General features: G+C 38.4%; 1 protein-coding gene across 16 annotated transcripts in view; it reads right to left on the reverse strand.

Moving 5' to 3' along the window:
- DMXL2 (Dmx like 2) overlaps positions 1-25,792 on the reverse strand; it is a 228,420-nt gene that overhangs the window by 64,402 nt on the left and 138,226 nt on the right. For 10 of the 16 annotated variants that reach the window (XR_010323573.1, XM_064295209.1, XM_064295208.1 and 7 more), the window contains 2 exons: positions 21,061-21,230; positions 18,618-18,824 (listed from right to left, as the gene is read on the reverse strand). Coding sequence is in view for 15 of the 16 variants with exons in the window: in XM_064295209.1 (XP_064151279.1) it covers positions 18,618-18,824; positions 21,061-21,230 (377 nt within the window). In the remaining variant the exon portion in view is untranslated. The remainder of the gene's footprint in view (positions 1-18,617; positions 18,825-21,060; positions 21,231-25,792) is intronic. The other 6 variants (XM_064295218.1, XM_064295214.1, XM_064295217.1 and 3 more) reach the window with 1 other exon arrangement.

Consider the following 25,792-nt stretch of genomic DNA (forward strand, 5'->3'; position numbering starts at 1 on the left):
TGAAAGGATACAACCCTGAGGCACACCTTTCCTGACTTTAAATCAAACAGTATCCCCTTGCTCTGTCCAAACAAATTCCACTTGATCTACGTAAAGGTTCCTCATGAGCACAATTAAATGTTCTGGAATTCTCATTCTTCACAATGTTATCCACAATTTGTTATGATCCACACAGTTGAATGACTTTGCATATTCAATACAACACAGGTAAACACTCTTCTGGTATTCTCTGCTTTCAGCCAAGATCCATCTGACATCAGCAATGATATTCCTGGTTCCACAGCCTCTTCTGAAATGGGCCTGAATTTCTGGCAGTTCCCTGTCGATACACCGCTGCAGCCGTTTTTGAATGATCTTCAGCAAAATTTTGCTTGCGTATGATATTAGTGATATTGTTCTATAATTTCCACATTTGGTTGGATCACCTTTCTTGGGAATAGGCATAAATATGGATCTCTTCCAGTCAGTTGGCCAGGTAGCTGTCTTCCGTATTTCTTGGCATAGACAAGTGAGCACCTCCAGCACACTGCATCCATTTGTTGAAACATCTCAACTGATATTCCATCAATTCCTGGAGGCTTGTTTTTTGACAATGCCTTCAGAGCAGTTTGGAATTCTTCCTTCAGTACCATCAGTTCCTGATCATATGCTACCTTTTGAAATGGCTGAACATCGACTAATTCTTTTTGGTATAATGACTCTGTGTATTCCTTCCATCTTCTTTTGATGCTTCCTGAGTCATTTAATATTTTCCCCCATATAATCCTTCATTATTGCAACTCGAGGCTTGAATTTTTTCTTCAGTTCTTTCAGCTTGAGAAAGGCTGTGTGTTCTTCCCTTTTGGTTTTCTATCTCTAGCTCTTTGCACATGTCATTATAATTCTTTGTCTTTTCAAGCTGCCCTTTGAAATCTTCTGTTCAGTTCTTTTCCTTCATCATTTCTTCCTTTTGCTTTAGCTGCTTGACATTCATGAGCAAGTTTCAGAGTCTCCTGTGACATCCATCTTTGTCTTTTCTTTCTTTCCTTTCTTGAAAAGATGCCAGAGTAGAATGTAGAACAAATTCTTTATGAACTATATTATGCCAATTGAGCTAGATGTTCCCAGCGACCATGGTCCCCAAAGCCTTCGGCACAGCAATTCGGTCCCTCAGGGAGTTTGGATGTGTCTATGGAGCTACCATGACCTTGCCTTGTACAGGTTTGTGCTGGCTTCCCCAGTACTGTGTACAGCCTACACTTCACCAAAGTTTCCACTTATCGTCTATTAAGTGTTTTTCCATCCCCTTCCTCGTAACCAACAAAGATTGTTTCTTTTTGTACATAAACCTTTTCATGACTTTTTACAGTAGTGGTCTCATCCAATATTTATCATTTTGTGATTGACTTATTTCACTCAGCATAATGCCCTCTAGATTCATCCATGTTAGGAGTTGCTTCACAGATTCTTTATCATTACATAATACTCCACCGTGTGTAGGTACCACAGTTTATCCATTCATCTGTCAATGGACATCTAGGTTGTTTCCAACTTTTTTTTTTCTATTAGCATTTAGTGAACAAAAAATTTGTTGGACCAATGAAGACCCTCCTGACTGTTAAGAAAGGCAAGTGTAAATGTAGGATCACAGCTTCTAGCCAATCTGTGAAAAGGTGAAGCTTTCAATGGTCTTGCCCATTTCATAATGTTAATATACACTGATGATTCTGTAATGTCCTTTGGACTCAGGCAGACGTGGCTGTGGCAGCATGCTTGTCCGTTTTCCCATTATTGCTTATTCTGTAGTTTCCTTGGATTCAGACAGTCGTAGCTCTAGCAGCATGCTGGTCTGTTTGCCCACTTTCATCTGTTCTGTAGCATTTCCTCACATTCTGGTAGACATTAGCTCTGGCACCTTGCTTGTTTGCTTCCCACTTTTGTCTTTTTGAATATATGCTGAATAAAACTTTCTTTTTGCTTTACTAAACTTTGTGAATTTTTTTTTAACTCTGCAACAAGTGGTTAAGTGGTCCCTAGCTAAGTTTGATCTTTGCTCAACCATTGTCTGGCTGTGTAACTTTGAGCAAGTGTCATGGATTGAATTATATCCCCCCAAAAATGTGTGTATCAACTTAGTTAGGCCATGATTCCCAATATTCTGTGATTGTCCTCCATTTCATGATTGTAATTTTATGTTAAAGAGAATTAGGGTGGGATTGTAACTCCTGTATCGGGTCACACCCCAGATCCAAGGTAAAGGGATTTCCCTGGGGTATGGCCTACATCACCTTTTATCTCTCAAGAGATAAAAGGGAAGCTAGCAGAGAGAGGGATCTCATATGTTTCCAACTTTTTGCTATTGTGAACAATGTTGCAAAGAACATGGGTTGTGCCTGTGTCTGTGTGATGACTCTTATCTCTCTAGGATATAATCATACAAGTGGGAATGCTAGATCATATGGTATTTCTATTTCAAGCTTTCCAAGGAAGTGCCATATCATTTTCCAAAAAGGTTGTATCATTTTGCATTCCCACCATCAATGCATAAGAGCTCTCATCTCCCTGTAGCCCCTCCAATATTTGTTATTTCCTCTTATTGATTCATGCTGGTAATGCCGGGGTAAGATGGTATCTTGTTGTGGTTTGAATTTGCATTTCTCTAATGTCTAGAGATCATGAGCATTTTCTCATGTGTCTGTTGGCCACTTGAGTGTCTTCTTTGGTGAAGTATCTGTTCATTTCCTTTGCCCATCTTTCAACTGGATTGTCTTTTTGTTGTAGAAGTGTTGGATTTTCTTGTACATTTTAGAGATTAGACTTTCGTCTGATTTGTAATAGCCCAAAATTTTTTCCCAGTCTGCAGGTTCTCTTTTTACTCCTTTGGTGAAGTTTTTTGATGAGCATAACTGCTTAATTTTTAGAAGATCCCATTTATCTAGCTTATCCTCTAGAGCTTGTGTATTGTTGGCTGTGGTTTCTATCCTGTTAATGCTGTGTATTAGGGCCTCTTGCATTGATCTTATTTTTTCTTCTATGAACTTAATAGTTTTGGGCTTTATATTTATGTCTCTGATCCATTTTGATCTAGCTTTTGTATATGGTGTGAGGTATGGGTCCTTTTTCATTTTTTTTTTTGCAGATAAACAACCAGTTTTGCCAGCACCATTCGTTAAAAAGGTTCTTTTCTCCATTTGATAGACATTGGGCCCTTGTCGAAGATCAGGTGACCATAGGTGGATAGATGTAAATCTGCGTCCTCAATTCTGTTCCATTGGTCAGTGTATCTGCACTGTGCCAGTACCAACCTGTTTTGACAACTGTAGCTGTATAGGAGGTTCTGAGCTCTTGTAGTGTGAGTCCTCCTACTTTATTCTTCTTCAATATCACTTTACTTATGCAGGGCTTCTGCCATTTCCATATGAAGTTAATGATAAGTTTTTCCTTATTTTTAAAGAATGCTGTTGGTATTTAGATTGGTATTGCACTGTATTTGTAAATCGCTTTGAGGGGAATCGTCATTTTCAAAATATTGACTCTATCCAGCCATAAGCATGGTATGTTTTTCCATTTATATAGAACTCTTTTGGTTTCCTGCAGTAGAGTTTTGTAGTTTTCTTTGTATAGGTCTTTTACATCCCTGGCCAGATTTATTCCCAAGTATTTTACTATTTTAGGAGTTATTATAAATGGTATTGTTTTCCTGATTTCCTCTTCATTGTTCTCATTATCGGTATATAGGAATCCAACTGATTTTTCTATGTTTCTCTTATATCCTGCTATTCTGCTGAATGTTTTTTTTTTTATAATTTTCATTGTGCTTTAAGTGAAAGTTTACAAATCAAATCAGTCTCAAACACAAAAACTTATACACACCTTGCTACATATTCCCAATTATACTCTCCCTAATGAGACAGCCCACTCTCTCCCTCCACTCTCTTTTTGTGTCCACATCGCCAGCTTCTAACCCCCTCTACCCTCTCATCTCCCATCCAGCCAGGAGATGCCGACATAGTCTCAAGTGTCCACTTGATCCAAGAAGCTCACACTTCAACAGCATGCCTCTCCAATCCACTGTCCAGTCTAATCCACGTCTGAAGAGTTGGCTTCAGGAATGGTTCCTGCCCTGGGCCAACAGGTGGTCTGGGGGCGATGACCACAGGGGTCCTTCTACTCTTAGTTACACCATTAAGTCTAGTCTTTTTATGAGAATTTGGGGTTTGCATCCCACTGCTCTCCTGCTCCCTCAGGGGTTCTCTGTTGTGTTCCCTGTCAGGGCAGTCATCGGTTGTAGCCGGGCACCATCTAGTTCTTCTGGTCTCAGGATGATGTAGTCTCTGGTTCATGTGGCCCTTTCTGTCTCTTGGGCTCGTAATTACCTTGTATCCTCAGTGTTCTTCATTCTCCTTTGATCCAAGTGGGTTGAGACCAATTGATGCATCTTAGATGGCTCCTTTTTAGTGTTTAAGACCCCAGACGCCACTCTTCACAGTGGGACGCAGCATGTTTTCTAATAAATTTTATTATGCAAATTGACTTAGATGTCCCCTGAAACCATGGTCCCCAAACCCCTGCCCCTGCTACACTAGCCTTCAAAGCATTCAGTTTATTCAGGAAATTTTCATGCTTTTGGTTTAGTCCAGTTGTGCTAACCTCTCCTGTATCGTGTGTTGCCTTTCAGTTCACCTAAAGTAGTTCTTATCTACTATCTAATTAGTGAATGCCCCTCTTCGATCCTCCCTCCTTCCCCACCTCGTAACCACAAAGGAATGTTTTCTTCTCAGTTTAAAGTATTTCTCAAGTTCTTATAATAGTGGTCTTATACAATACTTGTCCTTTTGCAACTAATTTCACTCAGCATAATGCCTTCCAGGTTCCTCCATGTTATGAAATGTTTTACAGACTCCTCACTGTGAATATACCATAATTTATTTATCCATTCATCCATTGATGGGCACCTTGGTTCCTTCCATCTTTTTGCTATTGTACACAGTGCTGCAATAAACATGGATGTGCGTATATCTGTTCGTGTAAAGGCTCTTATTTCTCTAGGGTATATTCCAAGGAGTGGGATTGCTGGATCCTATGGTAGTTCTATTTCTAGCTTTTTAAGGAAGTGCCAAATCAATTTCCAAAGTGGTTGTACCATTTGACATTCCCACCAGCAGTGTATAAGTGTTCCAATCTCTCCACAGCCTCTCCAACATTTATTATTTTGTGTTTTTTGGATTAATGCCAGCCTTTTTGGAGTGAGATGACATCTCATTGTACTTTTGATCTTCAATTCTCTAATGGCTAATGATCGTGAACATTTCCTCATGTATCTCTTAGCTACCTGAATGTCTTCTTTAGTGATTTGTCTATTCATATCTTTTGCCATTTTTTAATTGGGTTGTCTTTTTCTAGTTGAATTTTTGCAGTATCACGTAGAATTTAGAGATCAGGCACTGATCAGAAATGTCATAGCTAAAAAATTTTCCCCGTCTGTAGGTAGTCTTTTTACTCTTTTGGTGAAGTCTTTGGATGAGCATAGATATTTGATTTTGAGGAACTCCCAGTTATCTAGTTTTTCTTCTGCATTCTTAATAATGTTTTGTATAATGTTTATGCTGTGTATTAGGGCTCCTAACGTTGTCCCTATTTTTTCTTCCATGATCTTTATCGTTTTAGACCTTATATTTAGGTCTTTGATCCATTTTGAGTTAGTTTTTGTGCATGGAGTAAGGTATGGGTCTTGTTTCATTTTTTTTGCAGATGGATATCCAGTTATGCCAGCACCATTTGTTAAAAAGACTGTCTTTTCCCCCATTTAACTGTTTTGGGACCTTTGTCAAACATCAACTGTTCATATGTGGATGGATTTATGTCTGAATTCTCAATTCTGTTCCATTGGTCCATGTATCTGTTGTTCTACCAGAACCAGGCTGTTTTGACTACTGTGGCAGTATAATCCGTTCTCAAATTAGGTAAAGTAAACCCTCCAACTTTGTTCTTTTTCAGTAATACTTTATTTATCTGGGGCCTCATTCCCTTCCATATGAAGTCGGTGATTTGTTTCTCCATCGCATTAAGGAATGTTGTTGGAATTTGGATGGAAATTGCATTAAATGTATTGATCGCTTTTGGTAGAATAGATATTTTTATGATGTTAAGTCTTCCTACCCATGAGCAAGGATGTTTTTCGACTTATGTAAGTCTCTTTTCGTTTCTTGCGAAAGTGTACTGTAGTTTTCTTTGCATAAGTCTTTTACATCTCTGATAAGATTTATTCCTAAGTATTTTAGTTTCTCATGGGCCACTGTAAATGGCATTGATTGGGTGATTTCCTCTTTGATGTTCTTGTTGCTGGTATAGAGGAATCCAACTGATTTTTGTATGTTTATCTTGTAACCTGATACTCTGCTGAACTCTTCTATTAGTTTCAGTAGTTTTCTTAAGGATTCCTTAGAGTTTTCCGTGCATAAGACCATGTCATCTGCAGACAGAGATACTTTGACTTCTTCCTTGCCAATCTGGATGCCCTTTATTTCTTTATCTAGCCTAATTGCTCTGGCTAGGACATCCAGCACAGCGTTGGATAACAGCGGTGATAAAGGGCATCCTTGTCTGGTTCCCGATCTCAAGGGGAATGCTTTCAGGCTCTCTCCATTTAGCATGAAGTTGGCTGTTGGCTTTGTATTAATGCCCTTTATTATGCTGAGGAATTTTCCCACTATTCCTTTTTGCTGAGAGTTTTTATCATGAAGGAGTGTTGACCTTTGTCAAATGCCTTTTTTGCATCAATTGATAAAATCATGTGATTCTTGCCTTTTGTTTTATTTATGTGGTGGATTACATTAATTGTTTTTCTAATACTAAACCATCCCTGCATACCTGGTATGAATCCCACTTGGTCATGGTGAAGTTTTTTTTTTTTTTTTTTTTTATGTGTTGCTGAATTCTATTGCCTAGAATTTTGTTGAGGATTTTTACGTCTGTTCAGGAGGGATCTCGGTCTATAATTTTTTTTCTTGTGGTGTCTTTACCTGGTTTCGGTATCAGGGATATGGCAGCTTTATAGAATGAGTTTGGTAGTACTCAGTTCTTTTCTATGCTCTGATATGCCTTTAGTAGTAGTGGTGTTAACTCTTCTCTGAAAGTTTGGTAGAACTCTGCAGTGAAGCCGTCTGGACCACGGCTTTTTTTTGTTGTTGTTGGGAATTTTTTGATTACCTTTTCAATCTCTTTTTTTGTTATGGGTCTATTTAACTGTTCTACCTCTGTCTTTGTTAGTTTAGGTAGGTAGTGTGTTTGTAGGAATTCATCCATTTCTTCTAGGTTTTCAAATTTCTTAGAGTACAAGTTCTCATAGTTATCTGATATGATTCTTTTAATTTCAGTTGGGTCTGTTGTAATATTGCCCATCTCATTTCTTATTCAGGTTATTTGCTTCCTTTCCTGTTTTTCTTTGGTCAGTTTGACCAGTGGTTTAACAATTTTGTTGGTTTTTTCAGAAAACCAGCTTTTGGTCTTGTTAACTCTTTCAATTGTTTTTCTGTTTTCTATTTCATGTAGTCCAGATCTAATTTTTATCCTTTTTCTTCTGGTGTCTGTGGGTTTCTTTTGTAGGTCTCCTTCTATTTGATCAACTTGTAGGGATAATTCTTTGATTCTGGCCCTTCCTTTTTTTTTGGATGTGTGCATTTATGGATATAAATTGGCCTCTCAGCACCACTTTTGCTGTGTCTCAAAGGTTCTGATAGGAAGTGTTTTCATTCTCACTGGATTCTATGAATTTCTTTATTCCATCCTTAATGTCTTCTATAATCCAGTCATTTTTGAGCAGAGTATTCTTCAGTTTCCAAGTGTTTGATTTCTTTTCCCTGCTTTTTCTGTTACTGATTTCTACTTTTATGTCCTTGTGGTCAGCGAAGATGCTTTGTAATATTTCAATGTTTTGGATTCTGCTAAGGCTTGCTTTATGACCTAATACGTGGTCTATTCTACAGAATGTTCCATGTGCACTAGAAAAGAAAGTATACTTGGCTGCTGATGGGTGGAGTGTTCTGTACATGTCTATGAGGTCAAGTTGGTTGACTGTGGCATTTAGATCTTCCCGTGTCTTTATTGAGCTTCTTTCTGGGTATCCTGCCCCTCACCAACAGTGGTGTGTTGAGGTCTCCTACTATTATTGTGGAGCTGTCTATCTCACTTTTCAATGCTGATTGTTTTATGTATCTTGCAGCCCTGTCATTTGGTGCATTAATATTTAATATGGTTATACCTTCTTGGTGTATTGTCCCTTTGATCATTACATAGTGTCCTTCCTTATCCTTTATGATAGATTTCACTCTGAAGTCTATTTTGTCAGAAATTAATATTGCCACTCCTGCTCTTCTTTTGATTTTTGTTTGCTTCATATATTTTTTTCCATCCTTTGAGTTTTAGTTTGTTTGTGTCTCTAAGTCTAAGGTGTGTCTCTTGTAGGCAGCATAAAGACGGATCTTGGTTTTTAATCTATTCTGCCACTCTCTGTCTCTTTATTGGTGCATTTAGTCAATTTACATTCAGGGTAATTATGGACAGGAATGAATTTAGTGCTATCATTTTGATGTCTTTTTTTGTGTGTTGACAGTGTCTTTTTCCCACTTGATTTTATGTGCTGAGTAGATTATATATTGTCCTTTCCTCATATTTGGTGTTGTTTTTGTTTCTGCTTAGTCTTTTTTTTTTTTTTTTTTTTTTTGATGAGTAGGATAGTTTGTCTCCTTTGCGCTTACTTTATTATTTATCCCTATTTTTCTAAATTTAAATGTAACTTTTATTTTTTTGTACTGCTGTATTTTCTTCTCCATATGGAATGTGAATGATTACATTTCTTAGTCCCTCTTGATTATTTTCATGTTGTGTTCTTTTATATAATAACATCGCTGTTACCCTGTTTTGAGCTTTAAAAAAATTTTTTTTCAATAATCTTGTTTGTTTCTTTGGATTTCCCTTTCTGGGTTAACTTCTGTTTGCTCTGCCCAGTGTTCTAGTCTTGGGTTGATACCTGATATTATTGATTTTCTAACCAAAGAACTCCCTTTAGTATTTCTTGTACTTTTGGTTTGGTTTTTATGAATTCCCTAAACTTTTGTTTATCTGGAAATGTCTTAATATCATCTTCATATTTAAGAGACAGTTTTGATGGATATAAGATTCTTGGCAGGCAATTTTTTTCCTTCAATTTTTTAAATATGTCATTCCATTGCCTTCTTGCATGCATGGTTTCTGCCAAGTAGTCCAAGCTTATTTTCCTTGACTGCCTTTTGTAGGTGACTTTTCATTTATCCCTCACTGCTCTTATAATTCTCTCTTTATCTTTGGTTTTGGCAAGTTTGACTATAATATGTCTTGGTGACTTTCTTTTAACATCTACCTTACATAGTGTTTGACGAGCATCTTGGATAGGTATCTTCTCATCTGTCACAATATCAGGGAAGTTTTCTGCCAACAAATCTTCAACAATTCTCTCTGTATTTTCTGTTACCCTTCCCTGTTCTGATACTCCAATCACTTGTAGGTTACTTCTCTTGATAGAGTCCCACATAATTCTTGAGTTTTCTTCTTTTTTTTTTAATTCTCTTATCTGATTTAAAATATATTACTGCCAAGTGATTTATCTTTGAGTACAGAAATTCTAGCTTCTATTTGCTCAATTCTGCTCCTCTGCCTTGCTATTGAGTTGTCTACTTGTGTAATTTTATTATTAATCTTTTGAATTTCTGATTGCTGTCTGTCTATGGATATTCCAGCTTATTAAACTTTTCACTATGTTCATGAATAATCTTTCTAATTTCTTCAATTGCTTTACCTGTGTGTTCTGCATATTGCCTCATTTCCTTCCTGAAGTCTTGAAGGGTTCTGTATATTAAACTTTTGTATTCTGCATCTGGTAATTCCAGGAATGCACTTTCATCTGGAAAATTCCTGGATTCTTTGTTTTGAGAGCTTGTTGAGGTGATCACGGTCTGTTTCTTTACGTGACTTGATATTGACTGTTGTCTTCGAGCCATCTATAAGTTGTTGTATTAGTTTATGCTTGCTTACTGTGTCACAGCTGCTTGCTTTGTTTTATTTTGGTATATCCCTATGGTTTGCTTGAGTGAGCTAACTTGATTATTTTCACCTTTGGAGCTCTGACGTCCTGTCCCCAAATGGGTAGAGCTGTTATAAGATATATCAGACTAGGAGTCGATTCAGTTTTCTTGTATGAATTCAGCTCAGGTTTCCAGGTAGCTGATCATCAAGTGTGTGGTACAGGCTTTGTCTTACAGTCTGAAGGGGGCAGGGGTGGTTGGCGTATATACCGGTATCTGGTTGCAGCAGGGGGTCATGCTCTTAACAAGACAGGGGGCTGAGAACCGACCCCCAAGTGTCTCTGAGGAAAGCACGTCGCTATTCCCTAGAGCGTGCAGGTGGGTGGGTTCTATAGACAGACCATGGGCACCCAAAGTTTTTGGTTGTAAGGACTGGGAGGTACTAGTTATCTTTGGACCCCTGTCACAGGTGGCTGGGTGACCTGAGTGGAGCTACCAGTCCTTAGGTCCCTGATGTGGGTAGGTAAGTACCTTGTTTAATAGGCAAAGCAATGTCAAACGTCAAACATCCATCTCTCTACTGCACAGCTGAAATGGTTGGAGTTTGCCAACAAGGGCCTGTTCTCCTGAAATAGGCCCACTCAGGTCCATGTAGAAGGGAAAGGTGCTCAAAGTCCACAGTTTATTCCTGGACAGGAGCTGCTTCTGTCCTGAGCACCCCTGGTTAGTGGAGCTAGCAAATTGTCTTTTTCCCCAATTGCAATTTTTTTCCTTTCCCAAGGCCAGGAGGATGGCTCTATGTGCTCAACAATGCCTATTTCAGGCCCAGAGAATTCAGCCACTGAAGCCAGCTTGGGGGTGGGGGGATGCAGTAAAATACACACAAGTACTTAGCTTTTGCCGAGAGTGCCGTTCTTCTCAGGTTCCAGAGGTGTGAATAGGCTGTGTGGCTGGCTGCTTCTCCCTGAGGAAACTGCAGTCGAACGCTAGTACCAGCCTGCCACTGCTGCCGCTCCGGGAATGGTGCCTGAGGGCTCCCTGTGATTCAGGTCCAGTAACTCCTCTCTGCTTCTGAATGGTCTCTTCCTCCCCGTGCTCCTCAGTTCATTTTCTAAGCTTGTCTTTGAAGCCCAGGGCTCTCAGCTTGTCACAAATATACTCATTTCACTTATTTTTTGGGGTCTTTTTTGTAAAGAGAGCTCACCGGAATCCTCTGTCTATTCCCCCATCTTGGCTCCGCCTCTTCCTGCTGAATCTATGAGTTCCAGTAGTTTTCTTGTGGAGTCTATTGGGTTTTCTATGTATAGTATCATATCATCCACAAATAGCGGCAGCTTAACTTCTTCGTTACCTATTTGGATGCCCTTTATTTTTGTTTCTTGCCTTACTGCTCTAGCTAGGACGTCCAACACAATGTTAAATAGGAGTGGTAATAAAGGGCATCCTTTTCTTGTTTCTGTTCTCAAGGGGAATGTTTTCAGGCTCTCTCCATTAAGAATGATGTTAGCTGTTGGTTTTGCATGTATGCTCTTTATTATGTTGAGAAAATTTCCTTCTATACCTATTTTGAGAGTTTTTATCAGGAATGGGTGTTGGACTATGTCGAATGCCTTTTCTGCATAGATTGATCTTTCCTTTTCTGTGGTGGATTATATTGACTGATTTTCTAATGTTGAACCACCCTGGTATGAATCCTGTTTGGTCATGGTGTATTATCTTTTTGATATGATGCTAAACTTTATTGGCTAGAATTTTTTTGAGAATTTTTGCATCTATATCCATGAGAGATATTGGCCTGTAATTTTCTTCTTTTGTGGTGTTTTTGCCTGGCTTTGGTATTAGGGTTATGCTGGCTTCATAGAATGAATTCGGAAGTATCGCCTCCTTTTCTACGTTCTGAAATAGTTTGAGTACTACTAGTGTAAGCTCTTCTCTGAACGTTTGGTTGAATTCTCCAGTAAAGCAATCTGGGCCAGGGCTTTTTCTGTTGTTGTTGTTGGGAGTTTTTTTTTACTACCTTTTGAATCTCTTCTCTTGTTTTGGGTCTGTTCAGATTTTCAATATCATTTCGTGTTAGTTTGGGTAGGGAGTGTGTTTCTAGAAATATGTCCATTTACTCTAGTTTTTCAAATTTGTTGGAGTACAGTTTTTCTTAATACTCTGTTATGATCTTTTTTATTTCAGTTGGGTCTGTTGTAATGTCCCTCATTTCATTTCTTATTTAGGTTATTTCCATTCTCTCCTGTTTTTCTTTTGTCAGTTTGGCCAGTGATTTGTCTATTTTGTTGATCCTTTCAAAGAACCAACTTTTGGCTTTGTTGATTCAATTGTTTTCCTATAATCTTTTTCAGTTTTTTCTGCTCTGATCTTTATTATTTCCTTTCTTCTGGTGGCTGTGGGCTTCTTTTGCTGTTCTCTGTATATTTGTTCAAGCTGTGTAGCGAATGTTTTGATTCTGTCCCCTTCTTCCTTTTGCTGCAAATTGACCTCTGAGGACTGCCTTTGCTATGTCCCAAAGGTTTTGATATGATGTGTTTTCATTCTCATTTGATTCTAGGACTTTTCTGATTCCATCTCTGATTTCTTCTATTGCCCAGTGGTTTTTAAGCAGGGTGTTATTCAGTTTCCATGTAATTGATTTTTTTTTTTCCTTACTCTTCCTCTTGTTAATTTCTACTTTGATGGCATTGTGGTCAGAGAAATACTTTGTATTATCTCAATGTTTTGGATTTTGTTGAGGGTTGCTCGGTGGCCTAAGATGTGGTCTTTTCTGGAGAATGTTCCATGTGCATTGGAAAAGAATGTGTACTTTGCAGCTCTTGGGTGGAGTGTTCTATACATGTCTATGAGGTCTAGTTGACTGATTGTGCTCTTTAACTCTTCTGTATCTTTGCTGAATTTCTTTCTAGATATTCTGTCCTTTACCAAGAGTGGTGTGTTGAAGTCTCCTACTACTACTGGGGGACTGTCAATTTGTTTTCAGTGCTGTTAGAGTTTGTTTTATGTATTTTGGAGCCCTGCCACTTGGTGTGTAGATGTTTATTAAGGTTAAGTCTTCGTGATGGGTCATCTCTTTAATCATTATGCAGCGCCCTTCTTTGTCTTTAATGGTGGGTTTTGTTTTAAAGTCTATTTTATCTGAGATTAGTATCACCATTTCTGCTCTTTTTTTGGTAGTTATTTGCTTGATATATTTTTTCCATCCTTTGATTTTTAATAAATTTACATCTTTGTTTCTAAGGTGTGTCTCTTGTAGAGAGCATAATGATGGATCTTGTTTTTTTTATTCATTCTGTCACTGTCTCTTGATGGGTGCGTTTAGTCCATTTACATTCAGTGCAAGTATTGATAGGTGTAAGTTTACTGCTATCATTTTGTAGTGATTTTTTTTTTTTTTTTTATGGTGCTAACATTTTATTTGTTCCTCTTAGTCTCCTGTGCTGAGTTCCTTTTGTTTGTGGATTTCTTTTTCATTTCTTTTTTTTTTTGTTGAGACTTTGTTTTTCTTCTTTATTTTGATGAGTGGGTTTGTTAATTTTCTATGTGGTTACTTTGAAATTTACCCTTATCTTCCTAGGTTTGAACCAGTCTATTATTACTTGGTATTGCCTTGCCTTCCTCTCCATTAGAAAGTTCTATGCCTATACTGTTTATTCCCCTCTTTTACTGTTCTCATTCTGTTGTCACTTACAGATTAACCTGTCTGGTTCCCTGTTGCAATTTCTTTTCTTTTTTTTTTTTTTTTTGAATAGTCCTTTAGAGTTTTTTTTTCCTAGGTTGGTATCTGGCTGGTACAATGTTGCATCCTACATTTAGGCTGTGGTCTGATGTTGTTTGTTCTCATATCGAAGGACTCCCTTTTAAAATTCTTGCAAGTCTGGTTTTTACATATTCCCTTAATTTCTGTTTATCTGGAAATGTTCTGATTTCAGCATCATATTTGAATGAAAGTTTTGCAGGATATATTATTCGTGGCTAGCAATTTTTTTTTCTTTCAAGGTTTTATATATGTCATTCCATTGCCTTCTTGCTTGCATGGTTTCTGCTGAATAATCAGAGCTTTATCTTATTGTTTCTCCTCTATTGTGTGACTTTTTGTTTTTTCGAGCTGCGCCCAGGATTTTTTCTTTGTCTTTGGTTTTAGCAAGTGTAATTATTATATGCCTTGGTGTTTTTCTTTTGGGGTCTATCCTATATGGAATTCGTTGAGCTTCTTGGATGGTCAGCTTTTCATTATTCATGATATAAGAGAAGTTTTCTGTCAGCAATTCTTCAATTATCTTCTCTGTGTTTTCCATTTTCTGTGTTCTGGAACACTGATCACTTGCAAAGTTTTGCTTTTGATTGTATCCCACATAATTCTCAGGGTTTCCTCATTTTTCTTCATTATTTTTTCTGATTTTTCCTCCAACAAAGTTGTACCCAAGTGTTTGTCTTCAATTTCACTGATCCTGTCTTCTGCCATATCAAACCTGCTCTTCAGCCCTTCTATGACACTATGCATTTCTGAAGTCTTGTTTATCTTTTGGATTTCTAACTGTTGTTTTTGTATAACTTCTAGTTGTGAATTTATTTTGGCACTTTGTTCCTAATTATTTTCCTGAAATCTTGCATTTTTTTGTCTGTATTTTCCATGAATTTGTCTGCCTTTTCCATAAATTTGTCAATTTTTTTGTCTGTTTTTTTTCCTTCAACTCTTGGATTGCTCTGAATATTAGAGATTTGAATTCCCTGTCAGGTAATTCTAGTGCCTTTTCTTCTACTGAAAAGTCATCTGGTGTTTTATTTTGGATGCCTACTGGAACCATCCTGTCCTGTTTTTTTATATGTTTTGATATTGTCTGCTACCTTCGGAACATTCAGTAGTTGTTTTCTTCATTTCTTGATTGTAGATTTCTTTGTTTCATCCTGCTTTTTTGTTTTATTTGGTTATGTCTGAGTAGGCAGGCTCTACGTTCTTTGTTGTTTGCTCGTCTGTAGTGATACTTTCCACCTCCTTGTCCAATGGGCGGGGCCGGTCACTCAGCTATGGTGCATCAGGAAAGTCCAATTGAAGGGGAGGGGCTGGGATGGGTTGTGGCATGCAGTAGGGCTGACGGGGTGGGCCAGGAATCAGTGCTGGGCAGGTTCTGGAAGGTTGTGCCTGTGCTGCTCGGGGGTGTAATGTTTAGCGCTCAGCGCAGGTAGGCAGGAAAGGGGGGGAGATTGTGATGTGTGGAGCTAATATGGTTATGGGAAAGAAGAGAGAGAAACAAGAGCCAAAAACAAACAAAGGAAGAAAACAAAAGAGTGCTAAGTAAGCTTGCCAGTGGAGTGGAGAGATGAGAAACCAAGAAATGGAGAAAAGCAAAAAGGAAAAAACAAAAAAGTGAGATAAAAATTTTGGGGAAAAAAAAGCCCCAGGGGTCCCACTGGTGCAGCCATGAAGACTGAGGAAGTGGCTCCCAGGCTGTACATTACAGCCTGGCTACAGGAGGCACAGACGTCACACAGCACCAGTTAACCAGGAGACAGGAAAAGAATTAAGTACAGACAGACGAAAACTAAGAACTGAAGGAAAACAGAAAGGGAAGAAAGAAAGAAAATAGCTCCAGAGATCCCACCTATGCAGTTGAGCAGATTGGGGGAGTAGCTCCTAAGCCATGCAGTGCAGCCTGGGTAGAAGGGCCTCCCAAGTGCAAAAAGTGAAAGAAAACAAACAAAATGAAACAGAACAAAGCAAGCAGGAAAAAAATCCCCAGGGATCCCACTAGCGTGGTGTTGCAGGCCAGGGGAGTGGTTCCCCAGTCGAGTGGCTTCATAGCCTTTCAAAAAGAAGCAAAGATGGCATACGGAACCAGGTGTTCAAGAGAAAGGAGGGGGAGGTGGTGGGAGGCATGGAAGAAACCAAAAGAAATGGAAAGTGGCAACACCAGCTCAGGGACCCAGCCAGTGTGGGCAGGCCGAATTCAAGCAGCCTGGGGTGGAAGCAGTTGCCTCCCAGCCAAGAGACTGCGGCTGGTGGGAAGCAGAGGAGGTCAAGGAGGGTCGGGGGGGAGGGGAGAAGAGTGGGGAATTGGGAAAGCGTATATCCCTCATTACAGGTTGCTCTGTCTCCTGCTGGGAACTTCGTGAAGCTGCTTTCCCGTGCTTCCTGTCCGAGGATCTGTGATGTGGGTGGGAAAAATCCAAGTAGGGCAGACACTGCACTTCCCAGCTGGCCGAGCTACTGCAGCCAGCCAGGAACCTTGGTGGTACAGCAGCGGAGAGAGGATGGGGGGTGGGAAAGCATGTATTACTGGTTACTGGGTGCTCCGCCTCCTGCTGGGTGCTCCATGAAGCTGCTTTCCTGTGTTCCCTGTCCACCGATCCCCGACAGGAGTCCAAGACAGCAAATCCGTGCTATGTTAGCTAATAAGGGATCTCCGCACTTATCTCTCCTCGCTCTCTGTCTTCTGTCAGTTTCTTAGTCCATTCAGTATTTGGCTGAATTCTTTATCTCTTCATTTGACACTTCGGATCCCAGGAATGACATCTGTCCCTGTTTTGTTTAGTTTTTTGGGTCTGTGCTGTGGAGGGGCACGTGGTGCTTCTGTCTATAGCGCCATGTTAGCCAGAAGTTCCCGGTATTTTTTTAAACATAATTTCTTTAATCATTCTTTTCTGGTACTTTTCAATCCACTTTTTACAATTCTGAAAGATTGACACATTCTTTCTGGCATGTAGTTAAAACACAGAAGACTGGATCTCCTTTATTTTGAAGTACTTAACAAATTTTAGGTCTCAAAAGCTGCATGAGAAAAAGTTTTAATGCACACATAGCTCTCCACGTATTATAACTGGAACATCCTTTCAGCCATGTAATCAAAATCGCTGAACTTGTGTAAATTTATATAAATTTTGTATAGAACCAATCAACTCAGTATGAGTTTAAAAATTATTAATTAGTAACATTATTGTATGTAATTGTATTGTTTTGAACAGAATATCATGCACACCATATCTTATTTCTTAAAGATGTTGAGATAGCCTCTACAAATCACTAAGTTGTCAGCCATACCAATTAAAAAAAAAAATGGACATTTTACTAGCTCATATTGAGTGATGGTGAAGCTAGAAGCTACAGAGGCATGGGAGACATGAGTAAGGACCCCTAAAATTGCATCAAAAAATAAAATTTGCCCTTTTGGACTTTAGTCTCAATTCACTTTTATCTCCCTTCCCCTCTGTTTCATATTTCTGGCCTCCATCATTTAACTTCACGCTCATGCTTAAGTACGTTCAGTTTCAGAGAAATTTTTATTCATAGTCAGCTAAGGACTTATAATACTTATAAATATTCACATATCCTTTTGGTTTGATTTTAAGAAACAAATTACCTGTGAAAATAAGTAATCTTTGACTAGAAATTAAGGAGATCTTCGTAAGAAAATATCTGGTATTTTGGGATATAAAAAATTTAATGTAGACACTATATTATTTACATGTTATAAAAATTAACTTTCTTTGCTTACCAGAAACTCTATTTCTTGGCTGGTGTTAAAACAAGTTCTTTCTTAGGCCTGTGCCCATTTTGAGACTAGAAATGCTTGTATCTAGTTGGCTGCCTTACGTGTAGCAGGAAATGACAATTTCATACTCACATTTCAAAGAGATCTGGGGGCCACATACACCAGAATTGCAGGATGCCAATTTAGGATGAAGATGCCAAAGCCCTAGTCCAGACCTAACAGATTAGAATCACTGGGAGTGAGACTGGAGGTTTGTTGTTGTTAGGGGCTGTCGAGTTGGTTCCGACTCACAGCAACCCTGTATACAACAGAATGAAACACTGGCTGGTCCTGCGCCATCCTTACAATCGTTGTTATGATTGAGCCCATTGTTGCAGCCACTGTGTTAATCCATCTTGTTCAGAGCTGTCATGGATTGAATTTTGTCCCCAAAAAACAGGTGTCAACTTGGTTAAGCCATGATTCCCAGTATTGTGTGGCTGTCCTCCATTTTACGATTGATATAATTTTCCTATATGTTGTAAATCCTAATCTCTCCGTGTGGTTAATAAGGCAAGGCTGGATTATGTTGAAGTTAGGATTAGGGTGGGATATAACATCCCTGGCTCAGGTCACATCACTGATCCAATGAAAAGGGAGTTTCCCTGGGATGTGGCCTGCACCACCTTTTATCTTACAAGAGATAAAAGGAAAGAGAAGCAAGAAAAGAGGGAGGACCTCCTACCACCAAGAAAGTAGTACCAGGAGTAGAGTGTACCCTTTGGACCTGAGGTTCCTGTACAGAGAAGCTCCTAGGCCAAGGGAAAATTCATGACAAAGACCTTCCTCCAGAACTAACAAAGAGAGAAAGCGTTCCCCTGGAGCTGGCACACTGAATTCAGACTTATAGCCTACCGGACTGTGAGAGAATAAACTTCTCTTTGGTAAGGACATCCACTTGTGGTATTTTGATTACAGCAGCACTAGATAACTAAGACAAGAAGGGTCTTCCTCTTTTTCGCTGACCCTCTGCTTTGCCAAGCATGATATCCTTTTCCAGGGACTGATTCTTCCTGACAACATGTCTAAAGTATGTGAGAAGCAGTCTCACCATCCTTGCTTCTAGGGAGCATTCCAGTTGTACTTCTTCCAAGACAGATTTATTCATTCTTTTGGCAGTCCACGATATATTCAATATCTTTGACCAAGACCACAATTCAAAGGCATCAAATCTTCTTCTGTCTTCCTTATTTATCATCCAGCTTTTGCACGCATATGAGGCAACTGAAAACACCATGCATGGGTCAGGCACACCTGCCTGGAGGGTACACATGCTAAATAAATTTGCCAGGTACTACTTCTGACACTAAAATTTGGGAACTACTCATTATTCTAGAGGAAGGAAATAGGGAAGGGTCTCTGCATCTGTGGGAGAAATAAATTCATATTTTACAAATGTAGTACCACTGACTCCATTTCACATAACTTCAATGGACTCCTAAAAGTAAAATATAAATGAGAATTCCACTTTCTTAACCCTTGTAGAGTGGAAAGGGCACAGACTACAGCTGTGGCATTTGGGCTGGTTACCCAACCTCCCTCAGTCTTCGTTCCTTCTGAAAATGGAGACAGCAACATGGAGTTGATGAGATTACATGAAATAATTTATGAAAAGCAACTAGCACCAAACCTGGTACACAGCAGGTGCTCAATAAATGTTAATTTCTGCAACACCAAAGGAACTTTCAGCTTCCACTGACAAAAAAATTGATTTTTTTTCTTAAAAGGAATCTTTATCAAGTAAAAACTACCAAAAACTGGTTCTGAAAAACTGTCTTAAAAAATAGCATGTTTTACCAAAAGAACTAGATGGTGCCCGGCTACCACCAAGGACCACCCTGGCAGGGAACACAACAAAAGTCCCTGACGGAGCAGGAGAAAAGTGGGATGCAGAACTCAAATTCTAGTAAAAATACCAAACTTAATGGTCTGAGACTGGAGGGACCCCAGAAGACATGGCCACCAGACTCTCTGTTAGCCCAAACCTAAAACCATTCCTGAAGTCAACTCTTCAGACAAAGATTAGACTGGACTGTAAGACAGAAATGATGCTCATGAGGAGTGAGCTTCTTAGCTCAAGTAGATACATAAGACTAAATGGGCAACTCCTGTCTAAAGGGGAGATAAGGCAAAAAGGCACAGGAGCTGGTTGAATGGACATGGGAAATCCAGAGTGGAAAGGAGGAGTGTGCTGTCACATTATAGGGAGAGCAACTAGGGTCAAATAACAATGTGTGTATACATTTTTGTATGAGAAACTAATATGAACTGTAAACTTTCACTTAAAGCATAACAAAAAAGAAGAAAAAAAAACTCTAGAAAAATTGGAAATGAATCCAAAAAAAGAAGTAGACTTGGGATACAGGAAATGGAACCAGTAATCCAAATATGTGATTGCAAGAAATCCTAGCCAGAAAGCCTATACTTACTTAAAATTAAACAGTAGGACAAAGAGCTTGGTGAAAAACATCTTCAGCAACAAAGAGGACAACATGACCAAACTGAATAATTAAGAATCAAGAAGTACACTACAGCATGCTGCGTAACTGCTGAGGATTTAAGTTTCTTCAAGTCAACCAGAGAAGAGAAAGACAATTAGAAACTCCAGATAAATATGCATAAAGGAAAATTATGGCCTAAATATGAAACAAACTAAAATACAGTATGGATTTAAACAATTAGTGGAATATAAAAAACACTAGTATCCGAAGTAAGCTTTACTAACTGAAAATAACTTGCAAATTTAGAAGTCACTAAGAAACAACTAATTTTTTAAAAATGTTCATCCCTAATCTCTTAACGTTTGAGTGATTTCCAATTTTTAATTGGAAATTTAATTTAGTTAGAAATCAATAATGCTTGCATTGCAGAAAACAGTTATCTGAAGTTCAAATTCTTTAGTTTCATTTCAAAGGTTTTTCTTCTGTTGAAGTAAAATGTACTTTTTAATTTTACAATATTAATAAAGGTTATCTCTAGGCAGTTAAAAAAATAGCATGTTTTATGTGCTGCCACAGGTATGTTCTTAAAGTGCACATAAATCAAAACTGTTTTTATTGAATGATATTTTAAGAGTGCTATTTATTAAATATTTATTAAAAATTTTTTATTTATTAAATAACCATGCAGAGAACGCTTCCTATAAAAATAATGATCTTTCTATGTAATGTAAATAACTGACATGAACTTGTTTATTTTCTAAATTTAGATTTTCATATTTTCTTAAACTAGGACACACCTCAACTGATTGCAAAAAACACTGCTGTTCCATAGGCATATATAGCAAAAGACAACTGCCATCAAACTGCATAGATGTTTCATAAAGGTCAAGTTTTTGGAATCTCTAAAAAATTTTATTTAAAAAATTCTCACAGTCTCAAGATACACAAACCAACTCCCCACTACAAGTATTTATTCTCCTTTTCTAGAAGATAATTTTTTTTCCTTTAAGAAAATGCTTTTTTTAACTTCATAATTCAATAAAGTCAAGTTACCTTTTCAATGCATCTTCGAAGAGTGTTAATATTCCTGACCCACCAACCTATTCCCATAGCTCTTAACTCAGGCCACTGAGGGTCCCCTCTCTGAATTGCAGGAATCATATTAATCAGTTCTTCCTCAGCCTCAGAATGAAAAGCCCAGGCGAAATGGCATGTAGACACACCTACATTGGAAATACGAAATAATAACCTTCAGAACAGTATCAAAAAACAGTTTTTCACAGTCATATATTTATTCATTCTGCAAAGAATTTTCAAGTAGAAAGAAAGAATAAAAGGAAATCTGCTATTATTCAGAATTTTAAACCACAAGCTTCTGAATACAAGAGCACAAAACCAAAACATCTTCTGCCCAAATGTATGTGCTTTTTTCCTACAAAAATAGAGACGCTAAAACTTAACCACTGGAAAAAAAAATATTTCAATATTGAACTGTTTAATACATTTACATCTAAGTACACCAAACTCATCAACAGCAAAAGCCTGGGTCAAATCAAAAGCACTTGGGCCACGTACCTTGGTGCTTTTTCAGCTTCACTTCCTTGAGGACCACATCCTTTAGTACTGAAGACTGAAAACTGTTCCATTCAAACCCTCTAGCCACGGAGCTAAATATCACATCAAAGAAAGCTCTAAACTTCACAAAAGTTGCAGGGACTATCAGAGGTAAGTCACAGTCACAAGGCCGTTAGTACCCTGGGCTAAAAGTTTAGCTGTTTAGCGTTGTCGTCTGTTGCCGCTGAGTTCATTCTGACTCATGGTAACCCCGTATGTGTAGAGTACAACTGCTCCATTGGGTTTTCAAGGGTGTGACCTTCCAGAAGCACACTGTCAGGCCATACTTCCAAGGCACCTCTAGACGGGTTTGAATCGTCAACCTTTCAGTTGGTAGTCTAGCGTTTAACCATTTGTGCCACCCGGGGACTCCTTAGCTGCCTAATACTGATGCTATATGGCAAATTCTTTTTTGCCCTAGTGGAATACTGACAGATGGATCTAAGCTGTACTGTTGTTGATAGGTGCTGTTGAGTCAGTTCCAACTCATAGCGACCCTATAGGACAGAGCAGAACTGCCCCATAGGGTTTCCAAGGAACAGCTGGTAGATTTGAACTGCTGACCTTTTCGTTAGCAGCCGAGCTCTTAACCACTAAGCCACCAGGGCTAGAGACAGTAAATGGGCTTAGTTATACCATCAGACTTGCAAGTACAAGTAGGTTTTTATCAATAGTTTAGCTACTGATAACAGATCAGGTGAAGAAGAACCATGAGGGAAGGGAACAACACAGAATGGGAACAAATAGTAGGAATGCTGGGAGAAATTCAGGGAGCCTTGGAAAGAAGTGAGACTAGTCCAAGTAGCCATATATACAAATCCATTTTAGAAGGAGAAATTTCCGAGGTCAGTGACAGTCATAACACAGGCCTCTCAATACTATAAGGCCATCAATATCACTGCATGTAATTTTTTTCAGAAACCACTATTACATAGATTTCACATGTACTTTTAAACTTTCCTAATAATTGCTGCTTCATAATAATTCCTTTTGAAATTATAAAAGGAAAAACTATTATGACCATTTTCAATATTAAATCTTTTAAATTTCCTATTGCTACCAACTATAGGTAACTGCTAGAAATTCAAGCTGGATTCAGAAGGGGACATGGAATGAGGAATATCATTACTGATGTCAGACAGATTTTGACTGAAGGCAAGGACTATGAGAAAGATGTTTACCTGTGTTTTATTGACTATGCAACAGAGAAGAATGAGAATCCCAGAACATTTAATTGTGCTCATGCAGAATCCGTACACAGACCAAGAGAGAGTCGTTCAAACAGAACAAGGGGATACTGCGTGGTTTAAAATCAGGAAAGGTGTGTGTCAGGCTCATATTCTTTCACCATACTTATTCAGTCTGTTTGCTGAGCAGATAATCCGAGAAGAAGAAGAATGCGGCATCAGGATTGGAGGAAAACTCATTAACAACCTGCGATATGCCGATGACACAACCTTGCTGTGGCAAGTGAAGAGGGCTTAAAGCACTTATTGATGAAGGTCAAAGACCACAGCCCTCAGTATGGATTACGCCTCGACATAAAGAAAACAAAAGTCTTCGTAACTGGACCGATAAGCAACATCATGATAAATGGTGAAAATAACGTTGCCATGGATTTCATTTTACTTGGATCCACGATCAACACCCATGGAAGCAGCAGTCAAGAAATAAACCAACATTTGATTTGCATTGGGCAAATCTGCTGCAAAAGACCTCTTAAAAGTGTTAAAAAGCAAAGATCTCACTTTGAGGACTAAGGTAAGCCTGACCCAAGCCATGCTATTTTCAATCGCCTCATATGCATACAAAAGCTGGACAATGAATAAGAAAGACTGAAGGAGAATTGATGCCTTTGAGTCATGGTGATGGTGAAGAATGCTGAATATGCCACGGACTGCCAGAAGAACAAACAAATCTGCCTTCAAATGAGTACAGCCAGAATGCTCCTTGGAAGTGAAGATGGCAAGACTACGTCTCACATACTTTGGACATGTTATCAGGAGGGACTAGTCCCTGGAGAAGGACATTATACCTGATAAAGTAGAGGGTCATTGAAAAAGAAGAAGACCCTCAATGAGATGGATTAACACAATGGCTACAACAATGGGCTCAAACCTAGCAACGATTGTGAGGATGGTACAGGACTGGGCAGTGTTTCATCCTTGTTGTATAACGGGTCGCTACGAGTCGGAACCGACTGGACGGCACTTAGTAACAACATTTATCGATAACTGTATTTGATATCATATCATAAAACTAATGAAACAAGCCTTGGCTGCCACTACAAATTCAGGGGAAAAGAATGGGAAAAATTTGATAGCATTAATTTGTGGTTTTTCAGAACTAAAAGACATTAATTTTCTCACTATTTAAATCTTAGTAAGGCTTAATAAATAATCATGCATCAAATAACTGACAATGTTCCAGAAACTTACTACGTGGCAATGCAAAATGCATACTTTTGCTGACTAAAATTTATAATTCAAAAGATTAACATAAAATATATTACATTCTATACCCTTAAATAAAATTTAATTAATTAAATTTTTGAAGAGTATGATTAAGAGAAAACAAAAATGTATAGAGGCATGTCAGAGGAATCAGGTTCAGAAAGCAAGATTAAGAGAGCAGTGAATGTATTTGGAAACCTAACTATTACAGGTGGAAAAAGTATCAACAAGAAAAGAAGAGGAATACCAGCAAGTACTTATTTTTACCTATCAATGGCAGGCCATTCTCTGCACTTCTTAGTTTTTTTTTTTTTAATCTATATACTGGCTACTTAACTTTTTCCCTGAAAAATGCTCCCAGGACCATCACCTACAACCTCTATCAGGTCTCATCTCTACTGCTTTAACTGTAGTCAAAGGGAAAACAGAACTTGACAAAGCTTTAGAAATTTAATGTTAGAATCACTCTAGGCAATGTACACAATTGTCATTTAACAATTCAGTACCATCTGACTACCACTTAAAACTAAAATGTAAAAGAATATTGAGATATCACTTTCCACACCTATCTAAATGGCATATGAAGGAGCACTGGTGATGCAGTGATTAAGACTCCAGCTATTAACTGAAAGATCGGTCATTGGAACCCACCAGCTGCTCTGTGGGAGAAAAATGTGCAGTCTGCTTCTGTAAAGATTACAGCCTTGGAAGCCCTACAGGGCAGTACTACTTTGTCCTGTAGAATCCCTATGAGTTGGGTTTGGGTTTTTTTGTTTAAAATGGTATATATTGTTTAAATGATAGTTATCAAATATTGGTTACCACCTACTCATCTGTCAGTCTGTCATACTGTAGTGGTTTACACGTTGCTGTGATGCTAGAAGCCATGACACCATTATTTCAAATACCAACAGGGTCACCTACAGTGGACAACTTTCAGCAGAATTTCCAGACTAAGACAGACTAGGAAGAAAGGCCTGGTGATCTATTTCCAAGAATTAATCAATGAAAATCTTATGGATCACAACAAAATACTGTCCGACTTGCTTGCTTTGGACACATCATCAGGAGGGGTCAATCGCTGGAGGCAGATACAATGTTTGGTGAAGAAGAGGGTCAGCAAGGGCAAGGGAGACCCCTCAGTGAAATGGACTGGCACAATAGCCTCAATGATGGACTTGAACATGCCAGTAATTGTGAGGATAACACAGGACTAGGCACCAGTTCATTCTGTTGTACATAAGATCACCATGTGTTGACTCAATTCAACGGCAGCTATTTATCTATCCGTCCATCCATTCATCCATCCATCCATCTATCTGTCCACTGAATGTTGGCAAACATTGAGTTTGGCATCATCAAACATCGCTTCTGGGAATGTAAATGAGCACAGTCTTTCTGAAGGGCATTTTGGTAATATTTATCAAGAGTTAAGAATTTTCACATACTTTGATTTAGCAATTTCATTCCTAAAAGACTAACATGAGAAAACAATCAGAAATATACACACATATTTTAAAGTCATTCAGTGTAGTGATAATTCAAATAGGAGGAAAAAAAAAAACCAGCAAAGTTGAAATGTTTCAAGAATAAAGGATTGAATAGATGAAATATAGTTTAGGCACATGACAGAATGCTAGACAACTGTTTAAAATGTTCAAAGAACATTTGCTGAGGGCAAGGTGTAAGTGCCATGTAAGAATAATAGTCTATTAAGC

Source organism: Loxodonta africana, chromosome 12 (genome assembly GCF_030014295.1).
Source record: "Loxodonta africana isolate mLoxAfr1 chromosome 12, mLoxAfr1.hap2, whole genome shotgun sequence".
Lineage (NCBI taxonomy): Eukaryota > Metazoa > Chordata > Mammalia > Proboscidea > Elephantidae > Loxodonta > Loxodonta africana.